At 46.5% G+C, this 25,785-nt stretch overlaps 1 protein-coding gene across 1 annotated transcript in view; it reads left to right on the top strand.

Annotated features, from left to right (window-relative positions):
- LOC147683584 (V-type proton ATPase subunit B, brain isoform) overlaps positions 1 to 25,096 on the top strand; it is a 191,221-nt gene extending 166,125 nt beyond the window's left edge. The window contains exon 14 of the mRNA XM_086943983.1: positions 22,976 to 25,096. Within this exon, the coding sequence (XP_086800109.1) occupies positions 22,976 to 23,118 (143 nt within the window). The 3' untranslated portion in view covers positions 23,119 to 25,096. The remainder of the gene's footprint in view (positions 1 to 22,975) is intronic.
- Positions 25,097 to 25,785: the final 689 nt, after the last annotated feature.

The raw sequence follows: 25,785 nt of genomic DNA, 5'->3' as shown, positions 1-25,785 counted from the left end.
CAACGAAGTAAGTCTCCGCTGGCACCGCTCGTGCAGGCGGCATCCTGACCCAATTCCCTCACCCTTTCCCACCCTCGTCACGCGCTGACGTTACCCCGACCTATTCACTTCCCTCACTACCTCTGGTTTCATTCAGCCCCCACCATTGATCGGCACTTTAACATTTACAGTCCGCACCCTTCTCACTTCCCTCATCCTCATGGTAGCTTGTCTTCTTTTCAGCGCTCCTTGATAAAGGGCCACCCGCCCGAAATGCATCGGAGGCGTTCCCCCCGCATTACCGTCATTCGATTTCTTCAATGTTAAGATTATTGATATGACAAAAATATCAATGGATTAAACTTTACTAAATGTGATTAAACACTTTCAAGTGGATACAAACCTCCTTTGAATCATTGTTTTGAACTTTATCGTTGTGCCTCCACTGGGGATGTACCTGCATCACGATGCATACACCACTCTTCATCCCATGTTTTAGTACCACTGCTATCCCCTCATGCAGTGGTCATGCATCAGGGGGGGCTTGCGATTTCAGTTAGCATTGCATTAGGTGGGCATGTTAAAACCATAGAGCAGAGGTCTTCAAACTTTTTGATGTCGAGACCCCCTGTCAAAAACATTTAAGAGTAAGGACCTCCTCCTGACAAAAATTTCTAGAACGTGGTCCTCCTAGTCATGGGTAACTATCGACAACCATAAACACCCCTAATTCCGACAGCAAATCATTTTTACATTGGGGAAATAAATTAAATAGTGTTTAGCAAACCAAAGGTCAGTAAGCGTGGGGGCATGGTCAAAGGTGTGGCTAAAATAAAGAGCTTCATTTATGAGGCATTGGTGTAGGGCAGCGCCGCAAGTCTTCTTGCTGCGCTGCCCTAAGCCAATGTGAAAGGACAGTAATGCACCTTATTTATGAAAAATGGTGCATTCCTGTCCTTTCCCTCTGCGTTGGGGCACAAATTGCTGCCTAATGCCAACATAAGCAGGATTGTTTTTGTGCAGGAAGGGACACCTTCCTGCACAAAAACAATCAAGAGGGGGTTTCCTCTTTCTATGTGGACTGCAGAATTCAGCACACATAGAAAGAGGAAAAACAAGGACAAATGAAAACATTTTTTCTTGTTACACCTGCTGTGTGGAGGCCTAAGGTTTTGGCGCTGCCCCAGGTTTACATGGTTTTATAAATCTGGGTCAGCGTCAAAATCCATTGGTGTTGCGTGAAAACACCCACTGCAATGCCTATTGAATGCCTACTTGACATAGTGTAAGGCAACGCAGCGACTTGCGCTGCTTTGTCTTTCTCCATATCTATGAGGCCATGCAAAGCCATGCAGGATGACTTTGCGTCGCCTCATAGATATGATTGAGACACTTGTGTTGCCATAGCTTAAAAAAAGACTCTCCGGCAGTGCAAGCCTCCTGAATCAGCCCCAAAATATTTTGTTAGTTTTTTTAGGTCTTTCACCATCAGGCAGCTACATATAAAATAATGGGTAGCTTAAATGAAAAATAAATGTACTCAATGTGAAATGCACTGTAGAACATTATGAAATCTCTATTTAATGCACTGCAGAGGTCTGTGTGTAACCAGATAGACACAGAATTAAATTTGGTTGGCGCAGTGGAGTATAGTGACTTGTGTATTTTCAGTGCTATGAGGTCACAGCCTGTGACAGAAAGCACAGTGAATGTGTATGTTATTTTATACTTGCATTACACACATTATAATGTAGAGTGCTACAAACTGTGCAAATAGTTTTAAAATAAAATGGAACTTCCAAAATGTAGATTTGAGTAATATAAGACCATAAGTAATGTGTTTTATTTTTTTGCCTATCTGTCCCTTTAACGCCTCCCCAGGGGTACTAAGCACTGTGTACATGCAGTTATGCTTAAAAGTAGGCACTTCACAGACCAGTTAACTCGTTGCACCACCAAGCCAAAAAAAACCTCTTTGCCATAACAATGCTTGGAGTGATTCAAGCAGTTAAAGCAAGAATCACACCCAAGCACCGATTGCATTTGCAGTTAAACTCCTAGCACACATTTGCATGTCATTCAGGCAAGCAGGCACCCTGGCATGAACACTTATTTGAAGTATTGTTTTACCAGGCCTCTTCCATTTACAGCACATGAGAGTCCATTAATTTCAGCAAAAGCATTTTAACGATCAGAATGGAAAGGAAGGGTCCCGGCCTTTGTCCGAAAGGAAAAGCACATTTTGCATGCCAGGCAGAAGTTGGGCCTGGAAATGCGCGACCCCCTTCCCAGGACTCCATGGTCCCCATGGGGGTCGCGTCCCACAGATTGAAGACTGCTGCCATAGAGTGTAATCATAGCAGCTTCCAAATTATAGTGATCAAACTACCTCTGACTTAGCACATTGTGAATTTTTATAATAATGATTTCAGAGGAATCCCGAACACTAAATTCCCTTCTCAATGCAAATGCATTTATGAAGCAGCCGATTTGGTTTCACCTATCAGGACATTTATTCCGAATCTCGCCCCATTTGCAGTATCGACCCTCTGTGTAAAGAATTAGTTTAATGCTTGCCCCATTAGATTTCATAAATACATTGGGTATCTCCGGATTGCCTAGTTGCGAGATTCCCACTTTTAAGTGTCACAGCAGCTCATTTACGATAGGTAGCATATTTATCACCTGCAACCTAGAAGATTTGTTTTTCCATGGCAATGTTAATTCATTGTGGTATAGTGACCACAACCCCATCAAGGCCATTTTCACACTGCACCCCCAGGGTATGTTCGCCGGAATGACGTTGCAGTATCTACTTAGACGCCGCCCCTGCGCACTGACGTTGGTTCTTTCTTTTTCCGCGCCAGCCAACGCAGATCCGGAGAGAGCAGTACCCTTAGTCTTTTGTGACTAGAATTTTTTTTACCTTTCTGTCGAATTATTTTTTCGAGTTGTTTTACTCCTGGTGCGACGGACCGGCTTTAAACCATGTGACTCCTGTCACAAGTTGATGTCGGTCACGGACCCACATCTTGTGTGCCTCTGGTGTTTAGAGCGCGACCACGACACAAAGGCATGCTCCGACTGCCGGGCCATGAATCCGAAGTCATTGCGGGAGCCGTCCTGAAAGTTCTCGATGCCCGGCAGTCAGCTCCACGCCGCTCGAGGCCCAGGTAGAGAGGGAGGTTGCGGGACTGGTCGTGAAGTCCCCACCATCACTCTTCTTTGAAGTCTTCATCTTCGGTTAAGTCGAGGCACAAGAAGAAGGCAAAGACGCACCATTGTTCTTTGCCTTCTTCCCGTCAGTCGGCCGACGCAGGATGCGGACAGTAGTCATCCAGCTCCGGCGGCGAAGCCTGTTGTGACGGTTCCGAGCTTCCCTCCCTTCCTGGGAGCTGGGGCGACCCCTGCCCAGCTTTGTAGCTTTTACGAAGCCCTCCACTCCCATCTTTGGGCAGCCCGACTCCGCTAGTGAGCCTTCGGGCCCTGCGGACTCGGCTGGGGGTTCTAGGCCTTCAATGCTGGCAGCTTCGGCCCGGTGCCACAGGGCCACTAGGGATCCAGGCATAGATCCAGATCGGTGCCGGTCGACTTTGACACCTCCTCCGGCTGTGAATCCATTGGCGACACCTCTGCCTCTTCCGGCAACAGTGGTGTCCTCAGCCGGCGACGACCCCGGCTGCCCCCTCAAAATGGAAACGGAGCTGGACCGATGTTGACCGATGCCGGACGGTACGTTTGTACATCTGTTCCATCCTGGCGTTCCTGATCGCCCTGAGGAGGACTAGGAGGGGTCTATTGACCCACTAGTAGACCAGCTGGATGAGCCGGACTGAATAGAGGAACTAGATGAGGCCAGTGGTCTGGATACATCCCCGACCTTGGTATGCTTTCTCCCCCTACCCTGGCTACTAAGGAGGGAGCATCCTACGCTATGGTGTTGCGTAGGGCGGCTGAGGCCTAGGGCCTTGAGCTACCTATGGTGGCAGTCAGTACTAACCAACTGACTGAAGTGCTTCAACCAGCAGCAGCCTCTTCGGTGCCCCTGCTGCCGTTAAATGAGGACCTCCCAGACATCCTTCTGGGCACCTGGACCAAGCCTAGCACAGGGGCTCCTGTGGATAGTATGATTGCCTTACCCCAGCCGTGGTGTCCAGGGCGACCCCATTTTACTCTCCCAACAACCTACCCCTGAGAGCTTGGTGGTCCAAGCCTGGACTTCCAAAGGCGCGTTCCCTACTGCTCCCCCAGATAGATAATCCAAGAAGCTGGATCATTTTGGGAAGATATTTTTTTCTGCCAGCTAAGGATTGAGGTCGGTGAACACTGCATGTCTCTTGGGCCATTACACCCACTCTGTGTGGAACACTGTTGCGCAGGTGCTGCCACAGTGCCCGGAGGAGGCCTAGATCGTACTCTCCCGTGTGTTTGCTGAAGGGAGGGATGCAGCAAAATTTGCTGTGGGCTAGAGACCGCCGATTCGATAGGCAGGACGATTTCAACGTCGGTAGTCCTGAGACGCTATGCCTAGCTGATGTCCACTGGCTTTTTGGACGATGTCCTATCAACTCTTTTGGACATGCCCTTTGGTAGCTGTCGCATGTTTGGCGACAAGGCGGACAATGCGCTCGAGCGTTTCAAGGACTCTAGGGCTACGGCTTGATCCTTGGGCCTCGCTACCACCTCTCGCCCCGCGCCGTCTGCTTCTTGCCCCTTTCGTGGCTATAGAAGGGCTGCCCCACCACGTTCTGCCCAGAGCCACAGGCCCATGCAGGCTGTCCAGTCTCTGCGGGGCTGAGGACTTGGGACCTACCGCCGTGGGTCTGGGGACCAGAGGTCAAGTCTTTCCACCAGTACCCCCTCTGCAGCAGCCTCCAAGCCTTCCTGGTCCAACTTTTCAGGGCCACCATTTGCCATTGGGCGGCAGGATCCGCCATCGTCTCCCCCACTGGCACAACATCACATCGGACAGGTGGGTTTTGCAGATAGTCTGAAGGAGCTACTCCCTCCCCTTCGAGACTACCCCTCCCTCCACACCACCTTTATTCCATCACATGTCAGAGGATCACCTGGCCCGGTTCCGTTAAGAAGTTGCGGCTCTCTTGGCCAAGGGAGCCATCGAACGAGTCCCTGTGCCAGAAGTAGGTCGTGGTTGCTACTCCCACTACTTCCTGGTGCCCAAGACGGACAAAGGCCAGCGTCCTATCTTGGGCCTCAGGGATGTCAGCTGCTTCCTCCGGAAGGAGAGGTTCATAACGTTGACATTGGCTCAGGTCCTTTCTGCCCTCTGGTGTTCATGAAAGTGATGGAGGGGGTTGCAGCTCATCTGCACAGATCAGGGGTTCCAGTCTTCCCTTATCTAGATGACTGGTTGTTAAAGGTGAGCTAGCCCCAGGCTGTCGTCGCCCACCTCTAGACTGTGGCGAACCTCCTGCATTCACTGCTGTTACACCTGGCACCATTGGCGCGGGTCTCCCTTCCATGTTTCGCTGTTGTCTCTTCTGTTTTTGCTGGTATTAGATGCTCTGGGTGCTGTGCCACTGCTATTCAGTGCCACAGCGTGAATGCTCCCTTTGTAAATATAACTGTGAATTGGTATATACCCGATTGGCTTATTTGAGTTACCTGTTAGTCCCTAGTAGTGCGGCATGTGTGTGCCCAGGGCTGGTAACCCAAATGCTGCTGGTGGGCCTGCAGCGTTGGTTTGCGCCACCCACAGAAGCAGCTTGTAAATGGTACCTCAGACCTGCCACTGCAGTGTCTTTGTGCAGTCCAGAACTGCCATCTTGGCTGTGAAGTGCCCACACTTCCCAGCCCCTGAACCTTTCCTTGGCATTATGTCAGTCACCCTTATGGTAGGTGCATTGTATGTGTAAGGTAGGACATGATATGTGTAGCATGTCCTGGTAGTGAATTACACTCCATTTTGTTTTCACTGCTGCAAGGCTACATTTCTCCATAGGCTAGAAGGGGCAGTCTGACTATTACATCATATAGTCCTAACTTACTCAGGGAACATGGTAGAAATTCGAGTTTAGTATTCCTGAACACAGAATAATAAAATACATATTTTAGCAAAGTTGGTTTTAATATTCTGTGTTTGAAAATACCACCTTTAGAAAGTAGGTATTTTCTTGCCTAAGCCTTCCAGTGTGCTCTATTATGTGTATTGACTGTCTGGGTTTAGAGGGGCAAGGCAGGCTGAGTCAGACCTGGGTTGAATAGAGAGATCTGCATTGAGTACTGGGGAGGGGTAGCTCCTTGACCTGAATAGGGCTGTGCCTGGCAAGGTGAATGCTGGCTCCACCTCCTACTGTGCGTCTGATGGCAGACCCCCTCTTTCTGAATGGAAGGATGCAGCCTGGTAAACAAAGTGCTCCAGGCCTGAGCAGAACTGGTTCTGGCTGGGTTCAGTGACTTCTTAGATCAAAGACTTTTGGGGTATAAATATCTGTGCCCGAACCCCAGATTTTTGGTATTGCTCCTGGATATCAAGAGGAACCTCTGTCCGTGTAACTGAAGGAATCTGCAGTAGAGGACTGCCCTTGTTCTTGTGTGCTGTTTCTTGGATTTGCCTGCAGTAGTTTCCCTGAACTTGGAAGAAAAGGGGAAAGGACTTTGGAGAAAACTTTCACAGATCTTGCAAAGCAATCACCCAAGGGCTAGAAGCGAGCTAGCCTCCTGCTGAAGTCTCAGGCACATCAGACTTCACCAACAGCCTCCTGATTCCTCCTAGCAAGGATTTCTATTTGCAGGTGAGGCTCCTGTGAGTTCCAGGACCTCTAGTTCTACTCTAGAGAAGAGAGTGCTGAGATCATAGCTAACGCACGTTGGCGGGCCGCTGCAGCCGAGAGCGCCACCAAGAACCTTTGCACTGCTGCCGCTGAGTGCCCGCAACATCAGTACCATCGCATCAAGAGCGTCATATCCCATAGGTCGGCGCACTAGAACATCGCAGCGCGGACACATCGCGGCCGCCCTTATCGCATTTCACCGGGATCGTCGCTCCCGAGGGGAGTGCCATTTCCCTGCATCACGACCTACTTGCGCACGCAACAGAATCGTCGCCTCGTCTCCTCCCTCTCAGCAAGGATTGATTGCATCAACGGCCTTTGCCAACTAGAGACCCCCATTTCTAACAGCTGCGGGTTACAGTCAACGTGCCAAAGTCGCACCTGCACCCTTCTTAGCCTCTCCAGGACAGTTCTGGACACATCACAGTGTTGGGCCTCTCCTCCCCAGCAGCAAGTCCGGGATATTCGAGCTATGATACCGATGTTCCAGCCTCTAGCCTCGATTTCAGTGCAGATAACCCTGAGGCTGCTGGGCCTCATGGCCTCCTGCATCCTACTGGTGGATCATGCCAGGTGGCACATGCGCGCTCTGCAGTAGGACCTGAAGTTTCAGTCGGTGCAGCATCAGGGGAATCTGTCAGATTTTGTCCAGATCTCAACGGGACTGCACATCAGTTGCAGTGGTTGCTCACGAACCAGGATTGGGTCAACAGCAGATCCCTCTCTCGTCCCAACCCAGATTTCACATTGGTGACAGATGCGTCACTCATGGGATGGGGTGGCCACATGGAGAATGGTTGTCTCAGTCTAGAGAGAGGAGATCGAGCCTTCATTCTCCTTAACCGGTGCGCCTCCGTTTCGCAGATCAGCCTGCATTAAAGTAATCTCTGTGGTCACTGAATGAGTCTTGCCTTCCAAGGAAGTCTTTACATTTTGTATTGCCGACGTTAAGTCCTGCAAAGTCCGGGATTCCTCATTTTTTAGTTTTGTTTCGACATATGGGGTGGTGGATTCTCAGCACCCATAGTGGGGGGCGAGGGGGGCCTCCACTCTTGAGTGGGCGTATTTATCAAGTTCAAAGTTCATAAGACCTTTATTCGAATTTCATAAAATTCATAAAAGTACCGCAATTAAAAACAGCAAAATCATTACAATATACATACATACATACAGAAAATGTTATAATTTAAAAATATCATAGTTAAAAATTCCATACAATTCAGCTCCAGTAAGACTAATTTCAGGGATTTTCCATCATTTTGTGCACTCGTGTAATCAGTCTCAGAAAAGTGCTGGTGCGGAAAATTAGTTCATCAGAATCCAGGGAAACTGACATTCTATAGGACTCATTAAGTGAGAGTGGTCTATGTTTCTTAAAATAAGGAGTTAAAAACCATTTAATATATCTAAGATAAAATTTACAAAAGAATAGGAAGTGCAAATCATCCTGTGAGCTGACACCATCACAGGGGCACAGAATAAAGTCAGTACTGTGTCGATGCCCCAATGGAAAAGACAACAAGAATTTCACTGTTCCCGCTCTTAGACGAAACAAAAGTGATCTCTCCCAATTGGTCATAGGTAGGACGAGATAGGGCGGGAGAGGTTGTCTGCACAGTTCATTCCCTAGATATTTTGCAACAGTTGATTTCTGGGATTCTCTTCCTATCCGTTCAATATTGTAAAGTGCATACAGTGCATTTTTAACCTCGACATTATCCTTAGATTAAATTGTAGTGGGGTCAGTAAATAAATTGCCTCTATCCACTGCACTCAGTGTTTTAAAAACTTCTGAGAGCCATGGAATCGCCATCCCATGATCACAGTTTAAACTGTCTTTTATAATGTTTTGTGTAAGGACGGCAGCGTTATTCCTCCAGACTCTGATCCAGAAAAGTGCTGGTCTGGCTCTAATAAAGTCACTTATGTATGGAAGATTTAATTCGCTATGGCAAATGTAATCAGAGGATGAGATCGGAGCGCCCAATATTTTCCTACAGAAACGGCTTTCCTCCCGTTGAATACAATGGTTACTTCCCGACCCCCAAACCTCCGCTCCATATGAGGCAACAGGTAAGCACTGTAATCTAAAAAAAATTAAAATAGCTTTAGTGGCACCAATTTTCTTTGGGCGGGGAAGACTCAAGACAGAATTGGTGGCTTTCGAGAACTTGCTCGTGGCGTGGGCCAAATGCCCACTCCACGAGCCGTTCGCAGCGAAAACCAATCCTAAATAGGGAAATATAGGAACAGATTCAAGTTTATCTGTGCCTATCTGTATAGTGTTGAGCTTCCTTTTTCCGGGACCACAAGACATAATAAAAGATTTTTTTAAATTAACCCGCAAATCTAGACCCTCCATAAAATGAACAAAGCTATGAACAAGTAGACGAAGAGCATTTGGTGTGCGGGCCATAAGCACTGCATCGTCTGCGTATAAAAGCACTGGTAAGGGTATCCCGAAGATTGCCGGAACATCCGTAGTGACTTTTTTCAGGCATTTGGATAGGCCATTGATATAAATATTGACCAACGGGGTGCTAAAACGCATCCCTGTCTCACCCCCCTACCTATGTCAATGGCTCCTGAGACTTCGCCGCCTATCCCGATTCTGACCCGTGCTTTCGGGTCAGTGTGGAGATAGGCAAGGAACCTGACAAGAGTATCGTCAAGGCCATTGTTTGATATGATTGTCCAGAGTTTGGATCTGTTCACTAGATCAAAGGCGGATGAAAGATCCATAAAAGCGAGGTAGGTGGGAGATGATCGAGCAATGCTATACTTATCAATTATTAATTTCAGATTCAAGCATTGCTCCACTGTTCCTACCCCACTCCGGAATCCCATCTGACATGGATCCAGTAAGTCTGTGTCTTCAGTCCATTCAAGTACTCTATTATAGATTATACGTCCCAAAATTTTCAGGGTGTTATCCAAAAGGGAGATCGGGCGGTAGTTGGCTGGTTCTGGCCTATCTCCCTTTTTAAAAATTGGGACGATAATACTAGTTGCCCATGTAGCTGGCATAGCCGCTGTTGGCAGACTAATAAAAACATTAAGGAGAATAGGGGCCCATAAATCAGAATTATATTTAATAAGATCTATGGGCAGACCATCAGGACCAGTCGCCTTGTTTCCAAGGCTCTCTTTTATAGCTGTTGCAACTTCATGAGCTTCAATCTGTAGGCCAGCCAATTGTCCTAAGTTTGGAGTAGGCGGCTCCTCTGGTGGGGCATCGTAAATTTTGGAGAAGTGGGTCTCCCATACACTGCTGGTTATGTTGCAGCTAATTGGGGTGAGCTTCTTACCCATTTCTCTTGTTTTCCTAACAGCGGACCAAAAAGGACCGCTGCCACCCAAATTTGCGCTGATCACCAACGATTCCCACTGTTCAGAGAGCAGTGTTGCCTTTCTTTCTGCTAATTTAGTTTTATATTGTTTCCTGGCTGTCTGGATGATCATTTTACACTTAGGTTTGGCATTAAGTGCCTTTCTTAGTTCCTTATTAGCCAATGAGCAGGCTGAGTCGAACCACCTTGGGTCTTTACCTTCCTTAGGTAATGGGACTGACAGGAGAGTTTTTATAGTAGAACATAGTACTTCAAAATCTACGATTATGTTATCATGATTACCATTCGTAGACAGGCAAGACTTAAACAAGTGCAGGTGTGATGTTTGTACACTATCCAAAATTGCCCCAGAGTCAACCCCCCTCCATTTTAGTCGTAAGCCATCAATTGAGGGTGTAATATCCCTTGCACCGTTCAGATTCATAAAAACAGGGCTAGGTGCAAGGTTCAGGGTTACTGTCAGTGGTTTGTGATCACTGAATGATGTCACCGTCACTGTGGTCTTTACTATGCAATCTATTAGATGGGGTGACATGAATATGTAGTCAATAGTGGAGCTGCTATCCCTACTTATGAACGTGGGGGCATGGGGGGCACTAGGACTATAACCTATTCTCATGGTGTCATCAAGGGCACATTCAGTTAATATATTACCTAATTCAGTGCCCCTGCGTTCCGCTTGGTCTTGGTAAGTCCTATCCTCGATCCCATGTCTTTGTTAATTTGGCATTGAAGTCACCCCCAATTAAAATTCCTGACTCTGTATCAGATGTTACACTACATTCCAGTTTTCTTAGAACCTTTGACAGTGCCAGAAAATTCTTGTTCGGTACATGATAAAAATCATTATTGTAAAAATTTATTAAATAAATCCTGGTCTTTGACTTTAACTTATATTCAAGGATTTGAATATTCGGATTATCACTGGACAAGTCTCTAATTGAACCACCGGCCAGAATCTTGAGCCCAATGAACAAGCCGCCCACTGCTCGACCAAAACTAGGTTTGGATGATGTTATACTGAAACAGTGGTAGCCCTCTATATATATAAATTCCCAACAGCCCATGTCTCCTGAAACATAAGAATATCCATGCCATCAATTATCTCAGCCCATGCGGGGTCTGAAAGCCTAGGTTCCAGCCCCGCCACATTCCAGCTGAGAATTGATAACCCATGGATACTGCGATGATTGATAGGCTTACTCCCAACACTCCTCGGTTAATAGTATTAACAACTACAGGTGGGGCACTATTGGCATTCATATCATTCACTGGGTTAATCTGATTTATACGTTCTTCAGCTGTTATTTATAACTAGACTACTGGTATTGCTCTCAACCATTTTATCCAGTCAGTCCTGCTCATCTAAATTGGAAAAGTATTCAAACCGATTATGAGTGGGAATGTTAAATAGTGGCCTAGCTTCATTCATCGGTGTATATTGATTAGAGCTGAATCCTGGATATGACCTTCCCCTGTGGTCAAAGTGGGGCATAGTTGGGAATTGTGGATAGTTCAGAGGATATGCTGGCATTGGGGCCTGGTGACGCCAGGTATGGCCATTCAGATGGTTAAAATCTTGGTTCTGGGAAAAAAGTGGGGATTTAATTCTTGCTCCGAAATTCAAATCCTGATGCTAGATGGCGAAATTATTCGCCATAGTTTGTTTGGGGGATATCAGATGTCTGTAAAAATAGCCTAGTGGAAGGAGGGTAGTATTAAATTCCCATGGTGAGGGTAGTGGGGCGCTAGCCAATGTTTTTTCCGCCCATTGGGGGTTTTTAAAGTTTGTTATGCAGTCCCCCTCAAACTTTTTCCTCAGTGGGCCTATCCAGCCCACTCTCTGGGTGTGGATAATCTCCCTTGCCCCTTCTGTAGGAAAATTGCAATTTGCAATTAGCCAATGTAAGGTTTTGTTTTTAAGGGATATAGGGCTTTCGTCTTGATCCTTCCTTAATTTTGGAAAATTGACTAGGACCAACACATATGCCCCACACTCAGGTGGTAAATTAATGTGTGATGGAATCTGCCTAATAGTTTTTTGGGTAGGCTGAACCATAAGGGAATCATTTGAAGGGTTATGCGATTGACTTATAGGGATCCCCTTCAGTTGTTCAGTGTTTTGGTCCTTCCTTGGCTCTGATGCTACGTTAGTAGTGCTAGGGTTAACTGCTGACTGATTGGCAGTAGTCCCTTTAGCTAAGGCCTGCGGGGGTTTAGGTATTATATTTGTAGTTGTCGCTTGGGGGTTCTTAGGTTTGGTGCATACAGATTTTGAGGAACTTAATTTAGCTCCCACACCACTGGGGGCACCCTCTCTGGAGATATTCTTGATAGGGATACTTAATTCAGCTATTTGTTTTTCTATGCTTGTGAGCCTACTTTCTATAGGTGAGAAATAGATGCTAAGTAGTTCGCCCATTCTTTCCAGCAAGCAGTCATTTGCAGTGTTGTCATCAAGATTGCCATCAGTGCCTATCATCCCTTCTTGATGCTCCTCACTATCTACCTCGATAGTCTCCTTTGACCTGCTCGTGGGGGTTAAGATTAGCACCTTTCCTGGCCTTTCGTTTGGGCATACTATGTTTCCTAACCTTAGACGTACAGGGCTTTGATGCATGTTGTAATTGTTTTTGTTTTTGGACAGCACCCTCCTGCCTACCTCTTAGTTGCCTCATGCTGTCTACGGGTATTTCATCTGGGGTAGGATTGATGGGTAGGTTGGGAGTTTTCTCCAGAACCATACTTGTATCTGTCTCAGAATCTATCAATGGGATTGATGCAGATAGATTTACCTCACTTGGTATAGTGTGGATATCAGCACGTGCATCAATTAAGGGTCTAATGTTACTAGGCAGGGCTCGACAAATCATATAAAATGCTCTAGACCTGCAGGTCTAGTAAACTACAAAATCTCCTCGACCTAACTTAAATGAACTTGACCTCAAACTCTGAAAACTGAGCAAATGTGACAAGTTAGCAAGATTTAAAAGCATTTTTATTGCTCATTTACTTCGTGAGCAATAAAGATGCCTTTAAATCTTGCTTTCTTGTCACATTTCCTCTGCTTTCAGAGGCAGAGGTCAAGTGTCAAGTTTGAATTCCTACTCGCCAGAAAGGGCGAGTAGGACCTAAAAATAGCTCGTCCTTAATCAATCTCACTCGCAAATGCGAGCGGTCGAGTGAATTTCTCGAGCCCTGCTAGGTCTAGCCTGGATAGGTGAAGTTGCCGATGCAATAAGACCAAGGGATGAACGTTTGACTTGGGCTAGAGCTTGCGAAACCCTGCGTTCCTGGAGTAAAATGCCCTGGTCTATAGCATCGTTAGCTCTGGTTATAAAGTTGTCTATAGGGCCAATCACTGAAGCTCCCCCGGCTACGGTTTTACTGCGAGTGCCCCTTGGAGACATGATAATGGAATACTAATATAGTAATCAATTCACAGTGTGGATTCCAATAACAATTCTATTCAGGCAGGGCAGGAGACAATTGATGCAAAGTGATAGACCGTGCACCATATAGTTCAATGAAAATCAAGAAGAGCAAATAAATTGGGTATAAGTCGGCGTTTTGACCCTCTCAATGCATATGTGGAAAGGGGATAAATGTATGCCACAGTCCATCCACAAATGTCAAGCAGTCGGAGGTAGTTTAAGTACCTTAGTTGATGATGTTAGGGGGGTGCGCCCGCCCCGACCTCCTCTGGCCTCTGAGGGCCACAGAGGGCCCGCCCTTTGCCCGGCGTCCCGCGAGACGGGGTCTCTGGCGTCTTTATGCGCCTCCTGGCGCTCGGATGACGTCGCTGGTAGAGCGCCGCCGCAGAGGCTGCCGGGATTAGCAGTCCCGGGGCGGCAGCGCCGATGGCGATGGTGTGGCTGTGCTCCGGCGCACTTATCCCGCTCAACGTGAATCTTGGCGGTGGACTCGGCAAGCAGAGTTTCCCCCAGCAGTTCAGGTGAGTTCCCCCCCCCCCCCGCTCACCGGTGCTCGGGCGTCTTTATGCGCCTCCTGGCGCTCGGATGACGTCGCTGGTAGCGCGCCGCCGCAGAGCTAGTGTAGTTTCTTGTACAGAACCTGTGTGGGTGTCTTGGTCAGGGCAAGTTTAGTTTTGTTTTTGGAGGAGATTTCTTTGCGAATGTTTATGTAGTTTCGTCTGCAGGTTTTAGAGTTGTTTTGTCCAGGGCTAATCTGGTTTCCTTTGCATGGTTTGTGTGTTTTTTATCAGTGTTAGGATAACTTCTTGTAAAGAGTTAGCAATTTTTCTTGTGGAGGGCTGATCGCTCGGGATGGAGTGTTCTGAAGGGGAGCAGGGTCAGGACTGAGTGGTGAGAGAGCAAAAAAACAAACAATGGATTAATTCCAGATCTGTGACTGGGGTTAAATGTTTGATTTGTTCAGCATTCCGTCTGGCATCTGTTATTTTAACTTTTGTCACCCTATGTGGGAAGGGTATGCCCAGACGTGGGTCCCGTGCTCACTGTGCCACTGGAATCAAGCTAGCCTGACCGATGAGGGGTGATACCCCGAAACCGGTCCCAGGATGCTTGATTCCTGTCCAGGAAGGACTAGGCCTGGCAGTCCGTGCCGGACTGTTGCCATGCGGAGTAGGGTCAAGAATGATTTGCATATGGCTGGGTCCAAACTGGGGGGGCGTCCTGAGCAAATAAAAAATTGATTATACCCAGATCTGTGACTGGGAGTAAATGCTTGATGTGTTCAGCATTCAGTCTATCATCTGTTCTTTTTGCACTTTAAGGCTAGGCACACCCCTAAGGTGGACAGCCAAGAAAGGGTTTCACCATATTGGGTTTCGTCAAACTAGGAACTCTGTATCAGGATTATGCCCACTCTCCACAGCAAGTGGTCATCTAGGGGGTGTAGACACCCCTTGGGTAGGTACTCTACACACCCCTACATTCGGAACACCAGGGACCGAGATTTGTCTACCTGGGAACAGAAGAAGGACAAAGAAGAGCCGACAGCCAGAACAGAGGACCTGCTCCCATATTGGTGCCAAACCCTGCAAGGCTGCCGGTACCTTGACAGTTGCAAAGACATGACTTGTCCAAAAGCTGTGAATGACTGCCAAGCACTTCAGCAACCTCTCATTTCCCTTGGGGTTGCGGAGTCCCTCCCCTGCAACAGCAGTCATCGACCGCAATTGTCCTGCACTTCGTTTTACTGGCAATCAGGCCCACTGAAAGAGCTCCTCACCAGGAGGTGGTCATTGTGGTCCTAGGAGTTCAGCCCGGTCTCTTTAGCGAGTATCAAGACTCTAAACCCTCCATGAGCCTCACAGCACCAATACCTTGGGTGCCGGAGCACTAGCAGCAACCAAGGCTTGTTGAGTATTCAGGCCAGACACCACCACCACAAAAACAGACCTACCGTCTAGAAACTTCAGGATCAACGGGACTTACTCTGAGAGCGGCCCTGCTGACTTGTTTTCTTCTCCTTTTAAGGTCAACCCAAGAATGTGAGAGTCTCTAACTCAAGCAACCCACTGAAAATAACACCTCTGCACCTGAGGTCCACAGCTCGGGTTCACGGAAACAGAATGTGTCCCCTTGCTCCAGAGACCCTTACAAGCCAAGCCCCCCTTTGGGTTCTGCCGACTTGTCCCCACTTGCTGACTTTCTTTTTACATGTACCCTTCCATTGACTTTACCGTCAGCGTTTGAGGATACCAACAGCTATGTTCCTGGACATACTAGGGCAGGTAAATCGAATTGTTGGTGGTTTCTTGGACCTTGGCCCCTAAACACCTTAAGCCCTTAAAGGCATCCTCAAGAAATGTTCGCAAGTATATGTATGCAGTGAATGTTTCATCCGTAGGATAACATTACTGTGTTTGAGCCTCATTTATCGAACCCATTATTTGAGCATCTTACTGTAAAATAAACTTCTCCGAAAGTACTTGGCTGATTCCGATGATCTTGGGGTTTAAAATTATATACAAATCTGTGTTATTTTTCTAAATTGGTCTCGGATTTCTATTTGATTGAGTGTCTCATTTTTTGACTGTTTGTGCAACAAATGCTTAACACTACCCTCTGAGAAGCCTAAGCTGCTCAACCACACTATTACAAATAGAGCATTTTGTATTATTAAAGTACGCCCCTGTAACCCAATAAGGGTTGTCTTGACTTTTTGCATGGTGTATCCCTACATTGGTACACTACATAAAAAGCCAGCTTCCTACAGTATAGGGTTATGAAAGAAAGATGTATGAGCACCTAGAGCTGAGTTTACCTCAGCGAAGACAATTGCAGTTAGAAGCAGAAGCTCTCAGAACGCCACAAGTTGGCAAATAGTACTCTTCTCCTGTTTGGTGTGAGAGCAGACGCCTTTGCCTGATGCAGGGGGTCTTGGACATAAAGAGCTAAAAACGCTATCAGTAATGTTGATTGGCGCTCCAAAATCAAATTGCTGTCCTGGTGGGCTGATCCAAAAGTATTTTTAAAACTGTTTCGCTTTTGCTTGAAAATAGTCTTATATGGAATGGTATTCATGTGCCTCAATAAGAAATAATTGTACTCCCAAATAGGTAGGAGTTAGTTTTTTGAAAACTTACAAGAAATTGAGTTTGAGTTCGAAAAATCTTTATTTCGATCACATGATCATAAAAGATATACATAGCATCAGAGAATAATTCATTTTACAATTTAATTTTAAAAACGCATTAAACAACAGTAGTGATCAAAATTAATAGAGGTATGCCGGGAATCAGATCTATCCTGAATCGCCAAGTCTCTTAATATAGCGGTTTCGGGCATACCACATTGAAGTAAAAAATTTACATCGTGCAAATACGGTAGTTGGGGCTAAGTCTGTCTTTAAAACTCTATAAGCGGGTAAAAAGGTTCTGAATCCCATGTTTTTAAGCCAAGGAACGAGCCACTATTTCCTACTCCTCTCATAGGCTCGGCAGAAAAAGATCACATGCACATCGTTCTCCTTTGTATGGGCACATGCGGGACAATTTTCTGTAAGGGAGCGACAAGACCATGTTGCTGTGAATGATGCCAGGGGGAGGGTCCCATATCTCCATTGCAGGAATAGTTTCCTAGTTAGTACTGGAGTCATAGCATCTAGGACACTTTCCAATTGATGGGAGTCTTTAATTTTTATGAACTGGTTGGTCAAAGATCCATCACGAGTGCCTTCAACAGTTCGGGAGAGCATTTGGTCGTAGTAGGCTCTCGATAGCACCTTTCTGGGGGTCCTGTTACTTGTATTTACTGGATCCAACCATAGTTCAGGGAGTCCAATTGCCTCAAAAGTTCTCTTAATGTAGTTTAGCCAAGGTATTCTTGTGGCATTCGGCAACAGTAGGAATTCCTGTAGCTCAGCTCGGTAAGTGGAGAGGTCTGGGCTGCTCCATAGGCGTCTCCAAAATGCTAGAGGTTTGAGCCCCAGCTCCTCAGTTATGGGCCGTAGGCCCATATCCAGCCTGAGAGGAAGAATTGGAGTACTCCGCGGAAGGGCGGTAATCTGCCTCAGAAACTTATTCTCTGTTGCCAATAGTTTTGGTGATGGAATGTGACCCCACAACTCGCCCCCATATGTGACACCCTCCCGGGCCTGTGCCTTGTAAATTTGAATGACAGGGGTGAGTGGCCGGTAGGGTGATTTATTTGCTAATCTTGTAATACCACCCGCCAACTGTGCCAGTTTGATGTTTGCTTTTAACTGGTGTGCCGACCACGTTAGGTTTTCATTAAGGGTAATCCCCAGGTATTCGATTATGTGGACCCGTTCCAGTTGAACTGTACCTAGCATGGGGGGTGGGCGGTTAAGGGGTTTGGGGTTGAGAATCATGTATTTGGTTTTCTGAGGGTTGATTTCGAGTCCCCTTTCTGGGCAGAACTCCAGAAAAACGTCCAAGACTCGTTGTATGCCCATCGGGGATTTAGACAGCAGCAGGGTGTCATCCGCAAACATGATTGCAGGCACCCTGCTGCCAGTCAGTTTTGCGGCATCAGTGTTGGGAATCCTGTCCAGATGAGGGATTACCCCGTTCACAAAGAGGCAGAACAGGGTCGGTGCAAGCACACAACCCTGTCTTAGCCTTCTGCGAACGGGGAACCTTCCGGTTAAATTGCCACCTCTAACGCACGCGTAGTTGTTATGGTGTAGTCTCATCAGGATTGCCAAGATGTCTCCCGGGACGTTCATCTCCTCCAAAACCTGCCATAATTTTGCTCTTGGGACCAAATCGAAGGCGGCACGCAAGTCCACGAAAACTGTGTACAAGGTGCCGCCCTCGATTAATGCTGTCTTCTAATATAATAGGTTCAGCCTAAAGATTTGGTCGATTGTGGACACCCCTTGCCTAACTCTCACCTGGTAGGGGGTCAAGATATCCATCTCCTCCAACCAGTTCTGTAGCCTGTCCAAGATCAGTCTTCCAAAAAGCTTTTGGGATACGTCAATAAGACTGATCGGGCGATAATTGGCTGGCAGCAGAGGGGATCCCTTTTTAAAGATAGGAACCACCTCTGCCCCCAGCCAAGTATCTGGGACCTCAATCCCCCTAAAACAGCATTAAATATCAGCATGAGATAGGGGACCCATATCCCTGGTTCTTGCTTACATAGGTCGCCGGGTACCCCATCAAGGCCTGGGGCTTTCCCTGTTGACAGCCCAGCTATGGCCACCCTCACCTCTTTTTCTGTAAAAGGTTCTCCTTCAGAGTCTGGCTCTATCATGTTGTGTGGTGTATTCAGAGCCCCTTCCACCATTGAGTACAGTGACTGGAAGTGGTTCTGCCATATGCTAGGAGCTATGTTGGGCTCGATTGCCGAGGATAGATCCTCCGTTCCATTGGACACTACACGCCAGTATTTACTAGAATCTCTAATGGCAAGTGACCTTGCTAGTTCCTCCCAATATTGTTGGTCCCACTCAGCCCTGGCGTTCACCAGGAGCTTCCTATAAGCCCTTCTCCAGGATTGAATTTCTTCCCTGCCTTTACGCGCCTTTATTGCAAATAGCAATTTAGTTTTGGCGTCACTGCATGTAGCATTGTACCATGTTCTCTTGGTTGTTGGACCGGTTTTTCCCCCTCGTTTTGAAAACCGGTCCAGCTCCAAAGTACTAATTAAGTCTACATGAATCTGCCCCAACTTTTCTCTGTTTTCCCCTTCTCCTATTTTCACCCCAATGGAGAATGCCCTCTCTAAAATCGGGGTAATTCTGGCATACAATTTTGGTAGCTTGTCGCCACTTGTAGCCAGTTTCTCCCACCTTACTCTTCTCCGATTATTTTCCAAGAGCAGGCCTGACTTATTATTGCTAGGACCGCGGGCTATATCCTCGTTGCCTGGTAGGACATAATCGAGCTCCAGGGTGTTGTGGTCACTGTCCCATCTCTCAGTAACCTTAAAGTCAATGATTTGTGACCACAGTGGTAACTTAGCGAGAATATAGTCAAGTCGCGATTCGCTGCCAGATTTGTTATAGGAGTGTTTGCTTGGCATGTCTGATTTACAGCGCCCATTGCAGACCCTTAAACGTTGGTTTAAAGTAAGGGCAGTTATCTGCAGGGCGAAGGGAGTCCAAGCTCTAGGTGGGGGCGCCACCGTGGCCAGGACTAGCCATTGTGAATCTTCCTCAAAGGAGGGTCCATCGCAAAGGCCTGGTAATGGCTCATAGTGTGAATTTAGGTCAGCTCCCACTATGTAGTGAAGTTCCCCTGGGATACCAACTAGGAAAGCCTAGAGTTCCTCTATAGTGGTGGATTCTTGTGACGTGGGTACAGGTCTCGAATACACATTTACTACCACCAATTTCGTGGAGATTGGCAACTCTAGGAGGACAGCTAATATGTTGTCAGAATCTGTTGCCATACAACTGGCATGGCAGCCCAGATCTGATGCTATCCAAGTTGCCAATCCTCCAGATGGTCTGCTCCGTCCCCCCCACTTAGCTGATTTAGAGAAAACTGCATAACCCTGAGATGTGAGTTCTTCTTGAGCCCAGGTCCCCTGGAAAAGGCATACACTCTTTGAATTAATAAAGGAAACCCACTCCAGATTATCGATTTTATTGGCCAACCCAGCAACATTCCATGTAATCAAGGTCATGGATTGGGGTTTGATAAGAGGTGGCCCTATATTGGGGGCGTTGGAACCGTTAGTCTCGTGAGTGTCCATCGGGAGGGGGGACAATTGCCCCTGGACCGAACCATTATTGGGATTAGTCTCGGGTATGTCCACTGGGGAAGGCTCTGGAACTTGGTGAGGTGTTAGTTCACTTTGCCCCCCTGTGAGTTGCGTTTGTTCCAGGGGTATGCTATTCCCTGTCCGATTAAATGGGAAGGACTCTCTCCCCTGTGACTTAGATTGTCAATCAACCATTTCGAGACTGCTGTATCTGTTGTAAGTTGGAAAGTGGGCTGGGTAGTGCATTCTGTGGGGCCCCGGAACTCCTCTCATAATTCCCCCCCCCCCCCTCCACCCGTCCTCCCGATGTTGTACTCCCATCCTACCTCCTCCCCATACGGTAAGAAGTGATCAGGAACTCTGCCCCTCTGATAGTATGGATCCCTTCTCTCCCTGCAGCAGCTCTCCCAGTCGTCCATCATTTCCTGGTGTTGCCCCCATCTCTGATCCTCTGAATTATATAAATTCGAAGGATAGAAAAACAAGAGGGAGGACTTGGATGTTACTACCTTGGTCATCAGAAGGCCATGTGCAGATATAGGGGGCTGTGTTTGGCTCCCTAAAAGTAACCAAAACACAGTCTCCTCTAATTGATTTTCTGGAGTATCCCACCCAAGGAGCCCGCCTAACCATGATAATGTCACTAGTTATGCCTTGTGGGAGCGGTCTATATATAGACAGCCAGCTAATGACTTTGTTTTTAAGAGAAGGGACTGATTCTAGTGCCATAGGTTTTAGTTCAGGGACCCCTGCCAAGATCACAGTTTAGGGGGACGCCTCTGGTGGCAAATTCACAGATTTGGTTTTACGCGGAATGTTGTGTTTCTTCCCCGAAAGTGTTGATTCACTCTGTGTTGTAGTCAGGATTGTAGCAGAGTCTTTAGGTGGGGGAATGATAATGGGAGTTGAGATCGAAGGCTGCTGGGTCTTTAGAGGGGCGGTATTTGTATTGGGGTTGGGCAGGGATTGGGGGGGTCTTATTTTGGTTTAATTTGGGTTGTGGGTCCTGAGTAGCGATAACTAAACCCTTTTTCTTTAGGATTGGGATGGACTCGCTTCCCTTTTTGCACTTTGGATCTGTGTCCCCCTTAGCTCCTTTCGATTCGAATTTCATTGAGTCTGCTAGTTGGACTGTGGATTTTTCAATGTTGACCAACCTAGCTTCGATCTTAATCAGGCGAACTTCAAGGGGACTCAGTAGGGACCTAAAAAGTGCGCCTATATCAGCCAGTGTGATTTCATCACTAGAATTTTCCACTGAGATGTTATTTAAATCGGCTGATTTAGCTGTGTGTATGGGGGCCAGAGGTGAGATTGTTATACTGGGCATATTCGAGTTAGTATCGATAATGGTACCTTTGGCGCCATTTCCCCTCGGTGGATTAGATTTTGGGGCTTTTGTCCTGCTGCCTTCCTTGTTTTGCCCCCTTCCTCTTTTTTTGAATTGCACCTTCCCTAGCACCCCTTGTTAGATCGGAGCTAATCTCTTTATCATTAACTATAACTATATTAGGTTCAAGGGTCGGGACGGGATTACAGGTGAATTTTAGGGTGTTTGAGGATATGAGTCTAATGGCTCTGCCCAAAGCCCAGGGTCGCTGGGGGCCTCTATTGTGAAATCTGGGTTAGTGGTTGATTCGCTAGATGGCTGATTTACCCCCATGTCCCTCAGTACATAGTTTGTGGGTTCTAGCCTCCCATCCGGGGTTCTAGCTTGAGCCATTGGCCCCATTGAAGATCTCCTAACCCAGTCTATTTCCTGGGAAATTCGTCATTCCAGAACCTCTATTTCCTCAATCAAAAGCGATCCAGCTTTGACAAAATAATTGTCGATGGTACCTTTAGCGGCTCCAGCCGCGGCCAAAGATGATTTGCTCCTAGTTTCTCTGGTACACATTGTTCCGTTCCTCGAGTGGGATAAACGGGCAGGGGGGGCCCGGTCCGGTCTCTTCCGTCCTCAAACGGCCCGCTCTGTGCCCGGTCTTTGCCCCGGGCTGAGTCCCGCGCACGTCCCGCGTGCGTGGGTATCACTGAGAAAATATACTTGTGTGCTGTGGGCGTGCCTTGCAGGGAGAGCGGGCCAGGTGATGTTAATCGGCCTCGCGGGGACTCCTGGTTGCTGGAGCCCCCCGCGTCACGCTCGCAGCCCTGCACGCCTCGCACTAAGCACACAGGTGGGGGCCAGATGAAGCGGGACCCGCGGAGCGGGTCCGGCGAACAGTTCCCCTTAGTCCAACTGGGCGTGTTAACAGGGATTCAGCAACACGCCACTCCGTAGCTTGCACTGCGGCAAGAGTCTCCAAGGAATCAGTTTGACCTCACTCACCTCTTTAACCATGAACTGGGACTTTCATATTTAGGTTTTCTGTAATTGTTTTTAATTATAGAACCTGAATTCCGATGAAGTTGAGGTGCTTCTTCAAGGCATTTTTAGGTGAGGAAATGCCCTACATTGAGTACCATTGGTTGAAGAAAGCGTATATGCAACTTTAATAATGATGCTTCCTCTTACAAAGCTGTCAATGTGTCTAAAGGGAGGGAAGGTGCAAGCTTTGAAACTGTGATCTGTGAATGTTTTACTGACGGTGCAGGACCCCAAAGAGCCATGTTTACTACTTAAGTAATAATGCTGCATTTGTATCTATTTTCTTTCAATTAATTGCTTTATTATTTCAACCTCTATTAGGTGCATATGATAATCGTACAGTCTTTGAGACGCTGGATATTGGTTGGCAGTTGCTGCGCATCTTCCCCAAAGAGATGCTGAAGAGGATTCCACAGGCTACCGTGGCAGAGTTCTACCCACGCGATTCCACCGCTAAACACTAGCCAGCCCATCACTGCTTGACTCGCCCTCCAGTTCTGTGTCCTCTCCCATTGTGTTGTACTGTCTTTTTCTCGTGTTTGGTGTTTTTGTGTCTGTATTGTCCGTAGAAAAGGTGGGAAGCAAGGCTTGCGTACTTTTCTGCTAGATCAAATGTGTGAATGGAGATTTTTAAAATAACCTCGCAGGTGCTGAGGTATTGGTCCCAAAGACAGTTTCATTAATGATTTTGATCAGTAATGCCTTTTTGTGAGCTTTCCTTTTTAGTTAATACACTAACCTTAAATGCTAAGCCGTGACTCGCATTCTACAGTGTTTTTAGTGAGTTTTTGAGCAGCTGTTTCTTAAAGATTTTCCCCATACATCTACAAGGCTAAAATGTAATCCCTGGCCAAGTAGAAGCTAAGGAGTCTTCATATACTGCATTTCAACACCTCCTTATGTGACCTTTACTTTTTGTTTTTGTGACTAGCTATAACAGTTGTAGAATGCATGTACTATAGATGTTTAATAAGAAGCTGCCTTCAACTCCTATCCTCCTAGTAGTTTACAGGTCAGCTGTACAGCTTTTTTACAATAAGAGAACATATTTATGCTGTCACATCTAGTAGTTCGTAGGAGATCTTCTGCTCCATCAGTAAGATTATAAGCAAAATGATTGCCTCCTGCCAAAGTGTGCAAGGGGTCGTTTGATTTTTCTAGCACTGTAAACTAGACACCCGTGGCCATCCTGCATTCTATAGTTCGTTACAGATAACTATTTTTACTTTGTTGGCCATCATGGTACAGTACACCTGTAAACATCCATTACTATAAATCATTTACCTTTTAAGGTCTAGGTTAGAAGCCAGCCTTTCTTCCTCCTCTGCATACCTGCAGCTTAAATCTGATCATACTAAATCAGATTTACTGAAGCATTCCATTGTTCTCTCCTGTAAGTCTTGCTCACACCAATTTTGCTCTTGAAGTTAAGCTTTGGAACCAGAGCACAATTGCATTGCTGCATGTTTATAGCACTGTTTGTGGTTTTGATCTAATATGAAATCCATTGGATACACGTGCCATCCAAGACAAATTTTCCAGGCTTTAACAGAGGGAGGATATTGCTTCAGACATGCCTCTCACTGATGGTCAAACACTTAAACTGATGGGAAATACCTGCTTCAGAGGCTAGCTCTCTTGGATGTATTTGTTTATTAATTTGAAGGCGTTCTCTTGCTCAAACAGGTATTCTATTTCAGTTGGTGCGTAACATATGATATGGGGGCATGTAAGATCCTCCAGGGACGGAATTCTTACCACACGTTGTTGACAACGATCCCTTAATATCTAATGACAGATGAAAGTTCTAGCTTAATCTAGCAAAATAGACCAGGCGCAACAACCCACCACCATACTCTGCTACAATATTCAACTTTTTGTTTTGGACTACCCAAAATAAAGAACCCTATTTTGTTTTATGTTGTTTATTGAGAGGACCGTAAGATGTGCATATTCTCCATCCCGCAAGACAATCTGATCTAAAGGTACTAATTCCCTGGCCCTCTGGTAATGGTTGGTCAAACTAGTTTATCTGTACTTTATTTTTAGTATTTATTTACGTGCATTGCCTCATCATAAAGTACAAGATTTGCTATATTTAGAGCAAATTTAGCGTATTCCTTAAACCTGAATTAATCGTAGATCCTGCTCAGGCAGGCATCTGCTTTCAGAAATGTAAAGCTGAAGATATTCTTGAAGCACAGCTCTGAGTTAATGGATATGTCCCGGTTGCTTTATTCCTCTATGCAGGTGAACAGTTTTGTTTTCTGTATGTAATTTGGTTACACAAGTTTTGTGGCTCTGGCTCCTGAATGCATTCCAAAATGAAGATCTATATGAAAGGTTTCTATCTTTCATTCTCAATGGGGCATTCGCATGATAAATGTATTAAATGAAACATCAGTAAAATATTGAAATAAATGTGTTTATGCCGATAACCTACTCCGATTTTGAGATTAAGGTTTTCACATTATTCAGTGTTGCTTTGTACAGCAAATTGGAGACCAAGTGTATTTCAGCCTTCAGTGAACAGCTTAGAAAGGAAATCCTTAACTTATAATATTCCCCATTTTTAACCTTTCATAGATTATGCATGCTCCCAAATGACATTTTTGACGAATGTGAGACCAAGAGGACCGTATTACCAAAAACATGAATTATTACTGAAAATGGCGATTGTGTATTAGCATCTGGTATGGCTGGAGACACTAGTGAACAATTCTGTTAAATGTTGTGCCATACTATGGACATGGGCACAGAGTCAAAATGGCAGTCAGGAGACACACTTATTGTGAGCCACAGAGACACACAAGTCAGTACATCCCCTACGTATACCCTTCTTGAGGGGGAAAGGGGGATCTCATAGGCCACTCCCCAGTGTTTCCCACAACCCATTCAGGTGGTTGCAGTCACAACCTGCACCAGCCTGAATGGGTATGTCGGTCTCCCATGAAAGTGCAGGCTGGGTGCCTCACAAACTGAGGGATAGACTGGCTACTTCAATGAACAGTCTTATCTTTCACTAATGCACTTCCCTGGGGGTAGGTCAAGTTTGTGATTGTCCTGAGGTCAGCTCATTATCGGTAATAGGAGACACTGTCCCTCTCTGCGAGTGGCACACCTAGTGAAAG

The sequence above is a fragment of the Lissotriton vulgaris genome, chromosome 11, assembly GCF_964263255.1.
Source record: "Lissotriton vulgaris chromosome 11, aLisVul1.2, whole genome shotgun sequence".
Classification (NCBI taxonomy): domain Eukaryota; kingdom Metazoa; phylum Chordata; class Amphibia; order Caudata; family Salamandridae; genus Lissotriton; species Lissotriton vulgaris.
This window is presented reverse-complemented; position numbering and strand designations above follow the sequence as displayed.